We start from the raw sequence: 13835 nt of genomic DNA on the forward strand, positions 1-13835 counted from the left end.
CCCTCAGGGGCCTGATGCCTGGAGGGGATAATGCCTCTGGAGGCCACTCTCACATCCTTCGGGGGCCTGATGCCTAGGAAGGCTCTACGCCTGGTAGGGGGGGATTGACTCTTGAGGGGATTGACGCCTGGAGGGACAGGGCACATGGGGGACCTGACACCTGGGGTGGTGACGCCTAGGGTGGAGACCAGTACCTGGGGGATCAACGCCTGTGGGGATCAACACCTGTGGGGATCAATTCCTTGGCGGGGGGCATGGGGAGGGGGTTGACGTCTCAGGGGGCCTGACACCAGGGGAGGGGGGAGGATCGATGCCTCAGAGGGCCCAATACCTGGGGGAGTTGACTCCTCAGAGGGCTTGATGCTTGGGAGGGATCGATGCCTCAGGAGGCCTGACACCTGGAGGGGATCAGCACCTGGGGGGGATCAGTGCCTTGGGAGCCCCATGTCTAGGGGGTATCCACGCCTTGGTGGGCCCAGAGCCTGGTGGGGGATTGACACCTTGGAGGCTCAATGTCTGGGGGGGGTCAGTGCCTTGGGAGCTTGATGCCTAGGGGGGATTGACACCTTGGGGGCCTGATGCCTGGAGGGGTTCGATGCTTCAGGGGCCTGATGTCAGCGTGCTTCAGGGGTCTGATGTCTGGGGGGAATCGATGCCTAGGGGCCCGGCATCTAGGAGGGAATTGACACTTCAGGAGGCCTGACGTCTAGAACAGGATCAATGTCTGCTGGGGCCTGATGTCTGGGCAGGATCAGCATCTAGGGAGAATTGACACCTGGCGGGGGGGCGCTGATGTCTAGGGCAGGATCAGTGTCTGCCGGTGCCCGATGTCTAGGGCAGGATCAGTGTCTGGCAGGGATCGATGCCTCGGGGGCCTGATGCCTGGGTGTGGGTAGTGTCCCCTGAGAGGCATCCGATGCATTGGTAGTGAGCTGCAGCAGGGCACTCTGGGAGCACCTGGTGAACAGTGGGTGAGTCATGGTGAATGGCCTCACATGGCCTGTCACTCTGAGAGTCCCTCTTAGCTGACTGTCACCTGTTTTTGCAGTGCTCTGGTGATTGCCACCGTGTTTGATCGAGACGTGAACTGCAGAAGAGCCGCCTCGGTAAGCTCTCGTTTTGCTTCTTTTTGTGAGGGGTAGTCAGCTTCTTGGCACCAGCTCAAACTGTGAGCGCCTGACTGCCCAGTTGCCATGACACTCCACACCGTTCCCGGTGCCTCCCTTGCTCTCGAAGCAGGACAGCGAGGACAATGTAGGTGGGTGCCACGGAGTATGGGCATGGAGGCCGCATGGTATTGGTGCACTCGCTTTGTGCTGGGTGACCTGGTCTGTGGATGGCCTTGGAACTGTGAGGGGAGGTCAGCACCAGGTGCCCACCCCAAGGAGACTGGGACAGGCCAGATGACCAGACACAGCTCAAGTGGCCGTCCTTTGGAATGGGGGAACCACTTCTGTGAGTGAGACCTGGCTGTAACGGCAGAGCGGGCCATTTGCAGGTGGTTTGCATCTCAGAGGCACATCACCAAGCACAGTGCCTTCAACCCCGGGGTGTGCCAAAGGTACTGAGTGTGCTGGGGTGCCAGAGATAATATTGGGTGTATAGGGACGTATAGGGTGTATAGGGGTACCAAGATGTGCTGGGTATCACAATGTGTTGGGGTGTGCCAGGGTGTACAGGATGTGCCGGGTACCAGAGTATGCTGGGGTGTGCCGGGGTATACGGGATGTACCAGGTACTGTATGATGCTGGGATGTGCCAGGGTATACGAGATGTTCCGGGTACCAGAGTATGCTGGGGTGTGCCGGGGTATACAGGATGTGCCGGGTACCAGAGTATGCTGGGGTGTGCTAGGGTATATAGGATGTGCCAGGTAATAGAGTATGCTGGTTGTGCTGGGGTGTATAGGACGTGCCAGGTAATAGAGTATGCTGGTTGTGCTGGGGTGTACAGGATATACCGGGTACCAGAGTATGCTGGGTGTGCCGGGGTGTGCAGGATGTGCCAGGTAATAGAGTATGCTGGTTGTGCCGGGGTGTACGGGATGTACCAGGTACTGTAGTATGCTGGGGCGTGCCAGGGTATACGGGATGTGCCGGGTACCAGAGTATGCTGGGGTGTGCCAGGGTGTGCAGGATGTGCCAGGTACCAGAGTATGCTGGGTGTGCTGGGGTGTACTTGACACCTACCTGGCATGTCCTGCACAGTTACCAGTAGAAGCTGTGTTTTCAACACAGATGCCTGGCCCCACTCTGGGCGAGTCCAGTGATGTTCGGCTGGGTTCTGGACATGTAAGGTTCTAGCAAGCTCCATGATTGCTTCCAAAAATACTCTGCTAAAATTTTGATGGAGATTGCAATGAACCTATATATCGAGTTGTGGAGAACACGTCTTAATAAATTGTGTCTTAATAATGTTGAATCTTCTAACCATGAACATGTCTCTCCATTCATTTAGATCTTTCAGCAATGTTTCGTAGTTTTCTTGTGCACAATTCTTGTACTTCTTTCGTTGAATTTATCTCTACGTGTTTTATTCTTTTTGATGGTATTGTGAACAGAATTGTATCTTTAATTTCATTTCCAAAATGTTTGTTTTTAGCATATAGAAATAACAACTGAATTTTATACTGATCTCATGTTCTGTGACCTTGTGGACTCGTTTGTCAGTTCTGGTTGTTGTGTTTGTGTTCTGTATGGTTTTCTACATATGGGATCTTGTCATCTGTGAATAAAGGCAGTTTACCTTTTCCCTTTCTTAATGCCTTTTATGTCTTTTTTCTTACCTAATCACCCTGTCCAGAGCTTCCAGTACATACAGAGTGGAAGAGGCGAGGGGGGTGTCTTTGCCTTGACCTCAGTGTCAAGGAGTGGCATCTGGTCTTTCACCCTTGAGCATGATGTCAGCTGTGGGTTTCTGTAGATGCCCTTTAGCAGGTGGAGGGCCTTCCCTTCTGTTGCTACTTTGTTGAGAGCTTTTATCATGAATGATGTTGGATTTTTCAAATGCTTTTTCTGCATCTGTGAAGATGATCATGTGGTCTTTGTCATTTATTCTGTTGATGTGGTGTGTTAATTGATTTTGGGTATCAGACCAGCCTGGCATCCCTGGATAAATCCCACTTCGTCTTGGTGCATAACCCAGTTTTATGTGTGGCTGGATTCACTTACCAATGTTTTCTTGAGGATATTTGAGTCTCTTATTCGTGAGGGATGTTGATTTGTAGTTTTGCTGTGATGTTTTTGTATGGCTTTGGTATTAGGGTAATGCTGTCCTCATAGAATGAATCAGGAAGTGTCCCCTTCTGTTTTCTAGAAGAGTTTGCGAAAGATTGGCATTGTTTTTACTTAAATGTTTGCTAGGACTCACCACTGAGCCCCTCTGGACTGGGATTTTCTTTATGGAAAGATTTCTTATTATTCAAATTCTTTTTTCAGCATAGTGTGTTCATCTTTTCTGTTTTTTCTTCAGTCGAGGAATTTCTCCATCTCACCTGAGTCGTCACACATGTCGGCAGGATGTTAGTGGACGTCTGTCGGCCACCTTGTTTTCTGTCCCAGTATTCTCTCACGTTACAAATTCTGAGGAGTTTCTGGTCATTTCTCTAACTACTCCTCCCTGGGTTCCAGGACTGTGGTGACAGCTCCCTCTGTCCAGAGCCTCTTGAGTTTCCTGGTCAGCCTCGGCTGCCTGGCACAGCGGCCGACTTGGAATGGTGCACAGTTTGTTGTTGTGAGCGAACGACTGGGACAGTGAATAAAGGGGTGGGAATCAGGTTTGGTTGTGCCCGTGATTAGTTTTGTGACCTCTGGTAAGTGGGTTAACGCAGTGAAGAGGGAGTTCCTCTCCAAAATGAGGAGCTGAGTCACGTGACACCTGAGGTCTTCCCAGCTCCGAAATTCCATGGTCTTCTGTAGCTTATAGTGGTCTGCCTGCTCTCCACACCCAAAAGCAATTAGTGTGTAAGTCTTCCTCTGACTCAGGTCTTTTAAAACTCCTTTGTGTCTGGAGAGTTTGCCAGGAGAGCTCGGAAACCCTTCTTTGTTCCTGCATTTGCTCTCCTTTTAAGCATGGTAGAAAGACCAAGGAATAACTTCTTGTTAAGTCTTCCCACATTTGCCCTTGTGTTTAAAAGCAGTAAGGTAAGAGTCCTTGAATTGTAACCAATTTTTGGTTAAATCTGTACTTATAATGTAATGCTTCTGTTTTACTTTCTGTTTACTATAAGGAAAGGCATTTTCATGTGAAGTAGTAATAAAATCAGAACAGGTATGACATTTATGAACCCTGGAGATGAGGTGACAGATTTTTTTGCACATTCACAAATATTTGCTACAGTTAATCTGAAGCCCAGCGAAGCTTCAGTTCTGTTACACACCCTCAGATACTCAAGGGCCAACACCCTCCTTGGCTCATGGTGGACTGTTGGCAGCTGGTGGACAATGTACATGAAGTACCTAAGGGGGTCTGGCAGACCCCACAGCTATTAAGGCAACAGGCTGTTTTTACTTCTGTCGTCGTCATTATTAATCCGAGATGTGGGAAGCAATATGGCAGTTTGGGCAGTGATGGGGCCCCATGCCTCCTCCCACTGCACGCCGCCACCCTCCATGTATCTGAGGAAGCAGCCTCACGGAGGAAGCATTTTATTTCCAGTTAGCAGCTACTCAGTCCTTTTCAGATGAGCTTCAGACAAGTACATCTTTTACCTCCCACTGTTTTAACCGTACAGTCTCCAGGTAAACAGACTTACGTGGTGGCTAACAGAAAGCACTTCTCACTGGTTTACAGAAGGCTGACCTTCCCCCACTGAATCGCTTTTGCATCTTTGTCAAGAGTCAGCTGGGCATACTTGTGTGGCTCTACACCTGAGTGAGTCTGTATCTGGATGAGTCTGTATCCCAGTGGGTCTATACCTGGGTGGGTCTGTACCTAAGTGGTGGGTCTGTACCTGAGTGGTGGGTCTATACCTGGGTGGGTGTACACCTGGGTGGGTGTACACCTGGGTGTGTCTGAACCTGGGCTCTCTGTTCTGTTTCATTGATCCACACCTGTCTTCTGCCATTGCAACACTGTCTTGATTACTAGAACTGTGCAGTAAGCCTTAATATCTCCTCCCACTGTCGTCTTTTTCAAGGTTATTTCGTCTAGTTTAAGGCTTGTGCTTTTCCGTATGAATCCTGTATTAGTTTTTACTGTTCAGATGTGTCACCAGAATAGTAAACGTGTTCTTAGTGTTGTATGTGGTTTAAGTGAACGTATCTTTTTCTGTGTTGCCTCTTGATAGTTTTTGTTTATTATTTCTTTAATGCATTTAGTGGAGAGAGTATGGAATGGCACGTAGCAGGAGCGAGCCTGCCCCCAGCTCCAGCACAGCCTCCAGTTTAAAGCCCAGAAGCCGTCCCTGAATTGCCATCTTCCCTGCGCTCCTCACCCTGGAGACACCCTGTGCTTCTGGTTTCTGTGTAACCTGCCGGGGGTGCCCGGCCCACACAGATGTATGTCTAGACAGCGTGGGGGTCAGCGCAGACTCCGGGGTCTCAGTGTTGCAGTTTATTGACTTTTTGCTCATCTTCTCTCATTCTCCTGCGACCCTGTGGTAGAGGATGACTGTGTGGGCACATGGAGGCTGTGAGGGCCTCAGCCTGTTCTCAGGAAGCAGCTCCCATGCTGAGCCGCCCACAGTCAGAGAAAACAGCTCTGTCGGGTTGTCCTCCTCCCAGCTCTGGCAGAGTTTGCAGCAGCGAGGAGGCTCCTCTGGGCCTCTGCCAGCTCTTACCTGCTTGTGGTCCCTGCAGCTCCGGTTTGTGGTCCCTGTGGCCCTGGTACCCTGAGCCCTGCCTTTGACCCCCTTCCCTGTGCTGGCCCACACCTGCTCTGACCATGTGCGGCAGTGCGGGCTGTGCTTGACACTCACGTGATGGCAATGTCGGACGGCCCCCACCTGTAGGAGGTGTGTCGCTCTTAGGGGGCTGAGGCTGGGAGGCCAGTGGATGGGTAAACAGGAAGGGTGTTGTCCTCAGCACACACTGGCCTGTAATTGTCAGCCTGCTCTGACCTGTGGTCACACCCACACACAGTGGGAGGTGAGGGAACCCTGTCACTGAGGAGAGGGAGCAGCACCTGAATGAACTCCTGGGGCCCCTGAGCTTCATGTCTCCTGGTGGCCTGTGTGCAGCCCTGCCCAGTGTGTGGCCCGCGGCTGTAGTCCACACCTGAATCCTTGTTTGTGACAGCACTTCCCTGACACTCGTCACCAGCAGGTGTGTCTCCTCTAGGGAGTGGCACAGACACTGCTGATTCAAGTGTTTACATAAAGTCCCCAAGAAGTGTTTTGGGTGTTATACTTTTTATTTTTTTAAGAATCAACTCTATCTGCCTGTATTTCGGGTGTTTACACTTCCAGGGCCTTAAGTGTAGGTGTTTTTGCGTGGCTCAGCGTTTCCCAGAGAGGCCGCTCTAGAGGATGTGTATGACGTAAACCTGAGCTCCTGATTGGTGGCCGTGCAGCACGCTGGTCTCAGCACCAGGACGTGTGATGTTGTAGAGCTGAGCTCCTGGATGGTGGCCGTGCGGCACACTGGTCTCAGCACCAGGACGTGTGATGTTGTAGAGCTGAGCTCCTGAACGGTGGCCATGCGGCACACTGGTCTCAGAGAACACCTGAACATAGGAGCAGGGTGACAAACAGCCCTGAGGCCCTGTTGAGCCAACAATGAGGGCTTCTGTTTAAAACTAAAGCCACGGGTCACTTATACTGCACTGTGTTTGTTTTGAACTTATCTTCTGATGTTTAGCAAAAAGCAAACTTAACTCACCTTGCTCTGTTTGTTCTTTCTGTTCTTAGGCTGCTTTCCAGGAGAATGTGGGAAGACAGGTAAGGCTACTTTTAAAATCTTCATTCCTAAAACTTCTGTGATATAAAAGTAGTAACATTTATAGCTGCACACTTCGGATATTGCTTGTCCAACGTGGGTATAGGATTTATACCAGAGTAAAGCATGCTTCACCCAGAGACTTCTGATTGCAGATTCACTCCTAAGAGGACTCAGGAGTGTTAACACATCACAGTGGGCAGTGGGTCTCCAGAGAACCTGAACGTGCAGGTGACCTGTGCGCAGGTCAGATGTCGGCATCTACAGTGGGCAGTGGGTTTCCAGGGAACCTGAACGTGCTGGTGACCCGCACACAGGTCAGACGTCAATGTCTACAGTGGACAGTGGGTTCTCCAGGGAACCTGAACGTGCAAGTAACCTCCACACAGGTCAGACGTCAGCATCTATAGTGGGCATTGGGTTCTCCAGGGAACCTGAATGTGCTGGTGACCTGCACACAGGTCAGACATCAGCACCTACAGTGGGTAGTGGGTTCTCCAGGGAACGTAAATGTGCAGGTGATCTGTGCACAGGTCAGATGTCAGCATCTACAGTGGGCAGTGGCTTCTCCACAGAACCTGAATGGGCAGGTGACCTCCACACACAGGTCAGACATCAGCATCTACAGCAGGCAGTGGGTTTCAGCCCTATTCATGTTGCTTTCCTGATTATTACCCCTAAGTCTAAAACCAGTTGCCGCCGAGTCAGCTCTGACTCATGACGACCCCATATACATGCGGAGTAGATATAGGCTTCATGGAACTTCCAAGGCTGTGACCTTTCGGAAGCAGATCACTAGGCTTGTCTTCCAAGGCGCCTCTGGGAGGACTAGAACTTCCAAACTTTTGGCTAGCAGCTGAGCATATCAACTGTTTGCACCACCCAGGGATTCCTGTCTTGAATGTAGGCAGAACTAAAATTCCCCGTCTTAAAGCATTGTATGCGTTTCATTGAAATTGTTCAAGAGGAATACTGGAGGAGCCACGGGGGAGGGCCTTTTCCTTTTCTGTTGCTCAGAGGAGGCAGCCAGGCAGTGTTCTCAGAGGGGTGCGGCTCCCTGAGATTGGAACTGGCCTCCGGCCTCCGTGTCAGTCAGCGTCAGGACTTCTGTAATCTGAACCTTGGGGGTTGAATAGAGAGAATTTTCTGTGTGGTAGAAGATGGCTAACCCCTGAAGGGACAAAGAGAGCTCTTGGCTATGTTAGGGCAGCAAGGGTAGAAAGCTCCAGAAGGTGGTGCCGCCTGCGGGAAAAGTGAACGAGGAAGAAATGAGCAGGGGCCCCAGGCTGAGATGGGGCTTCTCTGGGCGTGGCTGGGCCAGCCATGTAAAAAAGGAACTTGCTGCAAGCTGACCTGCAGAGTTACCAGCCACTGGGAAGGGTACGCCCAGTGCCCAGCCCCACCAGCAGTTGGCAGAGTCTCGTCACCACCCTGTGGGGAGAAGAAGGTGCAGAGCCCAGCCCCTGACCAGCGCGAGGCGACCAGTCTGTCGGGCATGTGATCAGGTCTGCTGTGCACACCCTGAATGATCTGAGCAGTTCCTTCGTGAGTTCCAAAGGGTATGGACAAGACCGAGTGAGGGTGACAAGCCACGGTGGGATCCTGCCCAGGGTGGTCTGAGCGATGTCTGTCTGTGTAGCTGACACAGACTGCATGGACGTGGGTGGCGAGGAGATACATCTGCCGGCCACGCAGGTCAGTTCTGGGAGCACCTCGTAGGAGAAGGAGAGGTGCCAGCCTTTGTCTAGGTTGAAGCTAGCAGCCAGGACCCGGTGGCCCCAGGAGACACTCTTTACCTGTGTTGCCCAGACTTGGGGCATGCTCCTGAGTAGGGGCGCCTGGTGCTCAGAGTGTCAGGACGCTCTCCCGCACAGACGCCTGGATCCCCTGTGCCCAGGCTCCCATGTGCAGACACCCAGTCCCCCAAGTGGGCACCTCCTGCCAAGGTCCTTCTGTGTAGACACCCAGTCCCTCAAGTGGGCACCTCATGCCAAGGTCCCTCTGTGTAGACACCCAGGTCCTCTGAGCAGGCATCTCATGCCAAGGTTCCCTGCGCAGACGCCTGGGTCCCCTATGCAGATACCCAGGTCCCCCGAGTGGGTTCCTTGCATTAAGGTCCCCCTGTTTAGGCACCCGAGTCCCTGGAGCAGGCGCCTCACACCAAGGTTCCCTGCACAGACACCTGGGTCCCCAGAGCGGTCATCTCATGCCGAGGTGCCTCGAGTAGGCACCTCGTTAGGCACTCAGGATTACCCTGGTGCAGAGATGTGGTTCCTGTCCTCAGGCAGTGATGGCATTCCATGTGACAACTTCATACGGGCAGCGCCCCTGGGAGTCTCAGCAGATTTCATGTGGGCACTGCCTACGGCCCCTCCTTGCACTCTGGCTGTGCGGAGGGAACCTGGCAGCGAGAACACACAGGGTGTTTGCCGAGTGGGTGCTCCACCCTCCAGGAACGGAGCAGAGGAGGCCTGCCTGCCCTGGAGGAGCTGGGGCCCCGTCTGCCCCTGGAGGAGCTCCGTGGATGGTGCAGATGGGGGACCTTTACAGTTGGATAGTAGACATCGGAGTCTCACGTCAGAGTCTCAGACCCCTGGCTTGAATTGTCCACACTGGAGCGACTCCAGCAGGGCTGGGGAATGTCCATCCCTGAAACCATATGTGGTCCTGAGCCGGGGGCTCCCCTCCTGGAAGCTGAGCTCCATCCTCAGTGCCCCCCTGTGCAGACCCCCCAGCCATCACCTCCCAGGGAGTACCCTGGGACGCTGTTTCTCATGTGGGTTCCTGAGGAGTTAAGAGTCAGCTGGGGAGCAGGTCTCTGTCCTGTCACACAGTCACATAGAAAAACAAGTGACTGTGGCCTGTTTGTCCATCCCCTCCTTGCAGAGACGAGGAATCCAGATGTAGTAGCTGGTGGGACGGGGGCTCCAGTGGGAGTCCCCAGGATTTTCAGGAAAGTATGTCCCCAGCAGGTGAAGCTGTATGCATGGTGCTGTTTATTCACAAAATCATTACATAGTGGTGTACAGTCGAACAATCTAGTGCCAGAATTAATGCTAATGAAGATGGGACTCTGAAGGGTTTGGTTTCTGGGCCTGGAAAGACCAGAAGCTCTGGGTGGGCGTCGGAAACTCTAGCTGTCACTCAGTAGGAAACCAGAGGAGCTTTGCCCACTGGCTGTGGACAGGGCTTTTCATTTAACTTTGTGGCTAAGGTGAGTCTAGAGGGTGAATTTAGAGAGCTTGAGATGATGGTTGTCACACCAGGTACTTCTAACTCTTTGAATTTAGGATGGTGGAATGGATGCCGTGTTCACATTTAGCTGTGTTGTTAGACACTCTGGTTTTCATGTGTAGATGGAGCAGCAGACCACCATTTTTGACACTGTTTTAATGTTAGTAATTATCCTGAATTCCTATAAAAATGTACAACTGAATCTTAAACGTGGATCTTTGTGTACTGGTTTTACCTAGAAGCTGGCTCTGTATGTGGACATCATGGGCAGTGCTGTGACAGGTGTCTATGGAACCCTGGGGTGTACCAGCAGTTTGTGTTTGCATAGGTTCTCCAGCCTGTGAGGTACAGGAGCCTGGTTGGGGGTATCAGTGGCAGAGTGTGTTTTTCTGAGCTCTGCTCATGCCAGCTCTGCAACCAATAGGAGCACCCACCAGCGTCCCTCACGTGGCCTCGGAAGAAAAAAGGAATAAACCAACTCCCCAGTGAAACCATCTGGGCCCCGCAGGCTGAGCAGAGGACATTCTTTGAGATCTCTTAAAAATTCCTCATGGTTGATAGTTGTAAGACTTTCTACCTCTGTGTTAAAAATTTGTCATTTATATTTTCTTAGAGATTTTATTTTGTTTCTAGTTTCTCAGATACTTTTGTCAGCGGGTGGTGGTACCAGTAATAACCTGCAGACTTTGTGGGAGTGGCCGGAGGCTGAGCCTGGGTGGCCAGAGGATCCTGAGAGTGTGGATGGAGGCGCCCACCCTGGTCTGAGTCTGGGGATTTGTTGCTTGTCCTCAGGGCCCAGGGGTGCTAGTTATTAGGTGCTGGCTGTGTGCAGCTTTGTGTTGGGTGGTTTTGCCCTCACAGCTGTTGTGTAAAGTGTGGGATCTTGTCTAGGCCCCGAACCAGGCCGTTCCTGGGGTTCCGCTCTGACCCAGGACTGCACTAGCCACCTGCCCTCCCCAGTGAGCTGCTTGGGGCACAGGGGACCACAGGGGACTCAGATCAGTGGTTCTCATGCTGCTGAAACCTGGTGTCTCTCTGTGGCCGGTGTGTATTAAAGAAAGGCCTCTTAGGGCATTTTAAAGTTGAAATGATTGAGTTGTTTGAAAAAATAACTATTTTAAAGGGATTTAAGTAATTTAGCACAGGCTTTGGTGCCCAGGAGCACAATTTGGGGGTCAGCACTTCTCTGACCATGGCCTCACTCTCTTTGCTCATCATTGTCATGTACGTGAATGCTGTCATAGGTGTTTTGGAACTGCTCATTCAAATGGTCTTTCTTCTTTTTTTCCATTTTGCTTTTTTAAATTAGGGCACTTTTCCTCATGGCATTGATATTTTGACCACAGCTGACTATTTTGCTGTTGGTAACAGATCCAACTGTTTCCTGGTTATAAGGTAAGCTTTCCATATTTCTCTAAAAATACTATATTTTCTTTGATTTAAATGCCCAAAACCAGTCTCCACCATTGTCCTTCTTCATCCTGCAAGATTCAGAAAGACTAAATGTAGCCTGTGTGTGAAAAGCTGAGAGTGGAATTGGAACAGATACTGAAGCTTTGCTTCACCTTGATGGACACACTTGGTACTTCACATCCATTGGCATAAAGTCTGATTGTGAGACTTGTGTGTACCTGTGGAAGAGGCAGTGACAGGCTCCAGGGTGGTGACTGGAGCTAGCACTGTCTCTGGTAGTCACTTTTTACTGTGCTGTCCTGTTCTGCTTGTGGTGTCTGTGGGGGTTGGTTCTGTCATGTCCTGTTCCTGCTGTCTGTGGGACTTGGTACTGTCATGTCCTATTCTCTGGGGCTTGGTGCTGTCGTGTCCTATTCCTGCTGTCTTTGGGGCTTGGTGCTTTGCAGGGGAATAGCTGCAAGTCAGAATCCTGCCTTCCTGTTGCTGACAGCTGTCTCCATGTGTTATCAGGGCACCAGGCTTTTCAGAGTAAGGCCCCGGATTGGAAGTGACTGATGCTTTTCCCTTTCAGTAAACAAGGATTTTCCAAGTTGAAGTTATCTCTAGATTGTTTACAAGATGAGTAAGAAAGAGGTATTTGAGAAATCAGGTCAGGGAATAAATATTTAACATCCCTAACTGCAGCTTGTGGCAATCACATCAAATTCTTTGTACTTGATAATTTAAGGACTAGGGAAAGTACTTGCTGTAATTAATCCCTTCCAATACTAATTCAAATAAAACAGGCATGATTTTATGAAATGATTTATTGGCTTTAAATTAGGAGAAGAACCACGCACTGTGCTTTTTTTGCCGTTATTTGTCCTCAGGATAGATTCCTGGGACTCCTTCTTTGCAGACTGTGCAGAAATTACATTTCTCCATAGTTGGCACGGACAGAATTTTTTTTTAAATGCAACATTTGCCTTCTTTCCCAGAAAAAAATCTTAGACCACACATGCCATCTGTATTTTTAGCATCCTTCCCATTTTTCCTCAGCATCTACTGACGTATGTGCTTTATCAGTTCTTTCCTATTTTCATTCTTTTTTTTATTATTAATATTTGCTCATGTGTTTTTATGCAGAGAGCCTGCCACTCTCCCCACCCCCTCAAATTTCTAGGGTAAAATAACTCAGCTAATTCTAGTCTTGAGGTTGTGCTTTGGTAGTTTGTATCTTTCACTGAATTTGTCTATTTTATTAACAAAGTTTTCCATAATATTCCTGTATTTTTACATCTGTATTTTTTCTACCATTTTTCTATGTCATAGACTTTTGCTCTGACCGTTATCGTTTCTTTCCTTCTGCTTACTTGAGTTTTACTTTGCCCTTCTTCTCGTGTTCCTTAAGGTGGACACTTTAAGGTTGATTTGGGCCTCCCCCCACCCCTTTTTTTTTTTAATATAGGTATTTAGTGCTATAAATTTACCTTTTCAGTGGCTTCAAATACGTTATTTCCCTTTTGATTTCTTCTTTGACTCATGGGGTATTTAGAAGTATGATAATTAGTTTCCAAGTATTTGGGGGATTTTCCAGATATCTTTCTGTTATTAATTTCTAATTTTATTCAGTTGTGGTCAGAGAAAATATTATGTGTGACTTGAACGCTCTTGAATTTACTGAGACTTTTTAATGGTCCAGAGTGATCTGTCTTAGTAAATGTTCTGAGCTCACATGAGAAGAGGTGTAGTCTGCTGGGGTTGGGTGGCCCGTAGTTTTCATCAAATATGGGAAATGTTTGGCCATTGATCTTCAAATATTCCTCGTCCCTGCTGTCCCCTCCTCTCCCTCCAGGTCTCATAGGTCTTAGGTCATGTGAAGTCCCACAGCTCAAGGAGGCTCTCTTTTTTTCAGTGCTTTTTCTTTCTTTCATTTTGGGTAGTTTTACTGCTTTGTTTTCAAGTCTGCTAACCTTTGTTGTGTGTGGTTTAATCTGTCATTAATTCCGTCTCAGACACTGGGGTTTTGATCTCTGTAATTTCAGTTCGGGTTTCTTCTTTTTTTCCCAGTCTTTCTCATGTCTCTACTTCTACCTTTCTGAGTGTGTGGAATACCATTCCTATAATTGCTTTAATGTCCTTGTTTGCTAGTTCCAACCTGTCTTTGAGTTCGGAGTTGGGTTCAGTTGATGTTCTTTTTTTTTTTTAAATAATTTTTATGGTACTTTAAGTGAAAGTTTACAAATCAAGTCAGTCTCTCACACAAAAACCCGTATACACCTTGCTACACACTCCCAATTACTTTCCCCCTAATGAGACAGCCTGCTCTCTTCC

At 49.6% G+C, this 13835-nt stretch overlaps 1 protein-coding gene across 2 annotated transcripts in view; it reads left to right on the top strand.

The window, feature by feature from the left end:
- TBCD (tubulin folding cofactor D) overlaps positions 1-13835 on the top strand; it is a 176107-nt gene that overhangs the window by 108545 nt on the left and 53727 nt on the right. For both annotated transcript variants that reach the window (XM_049859168.1, XM_049859170.1), the window contains exons 16-18: positions 1049-1106; positions 6848-6877; positions 11419-11504. In XM_049859168.1, coding sequence (XP_049715125.1) covers positions 1049-1106; positions 6848-6877; positions 11419-11504 — 174 coding nt within the window. The remainder of the gene's footprint in view (positions 1-1048; positions 1107-6847; positions 6878-11418; positions 11505-13835) is intronic.

The sequence above is a fragment of the Elephas maximus genome, chromosome 19 (genome assembly GCF_024166365.1).
Source record: "Elephas maximus indicus isolate mEleMax1 chromosome 19, mEleMax1 primary haplotype, whole genome shotgun sequence".
Classification (NCBI taxonomy): Eukaryota; Metazoa; Chordata; class Mammalia; order Proboscidea; family Elephantidae; genus Elephas; species Elephas maximus.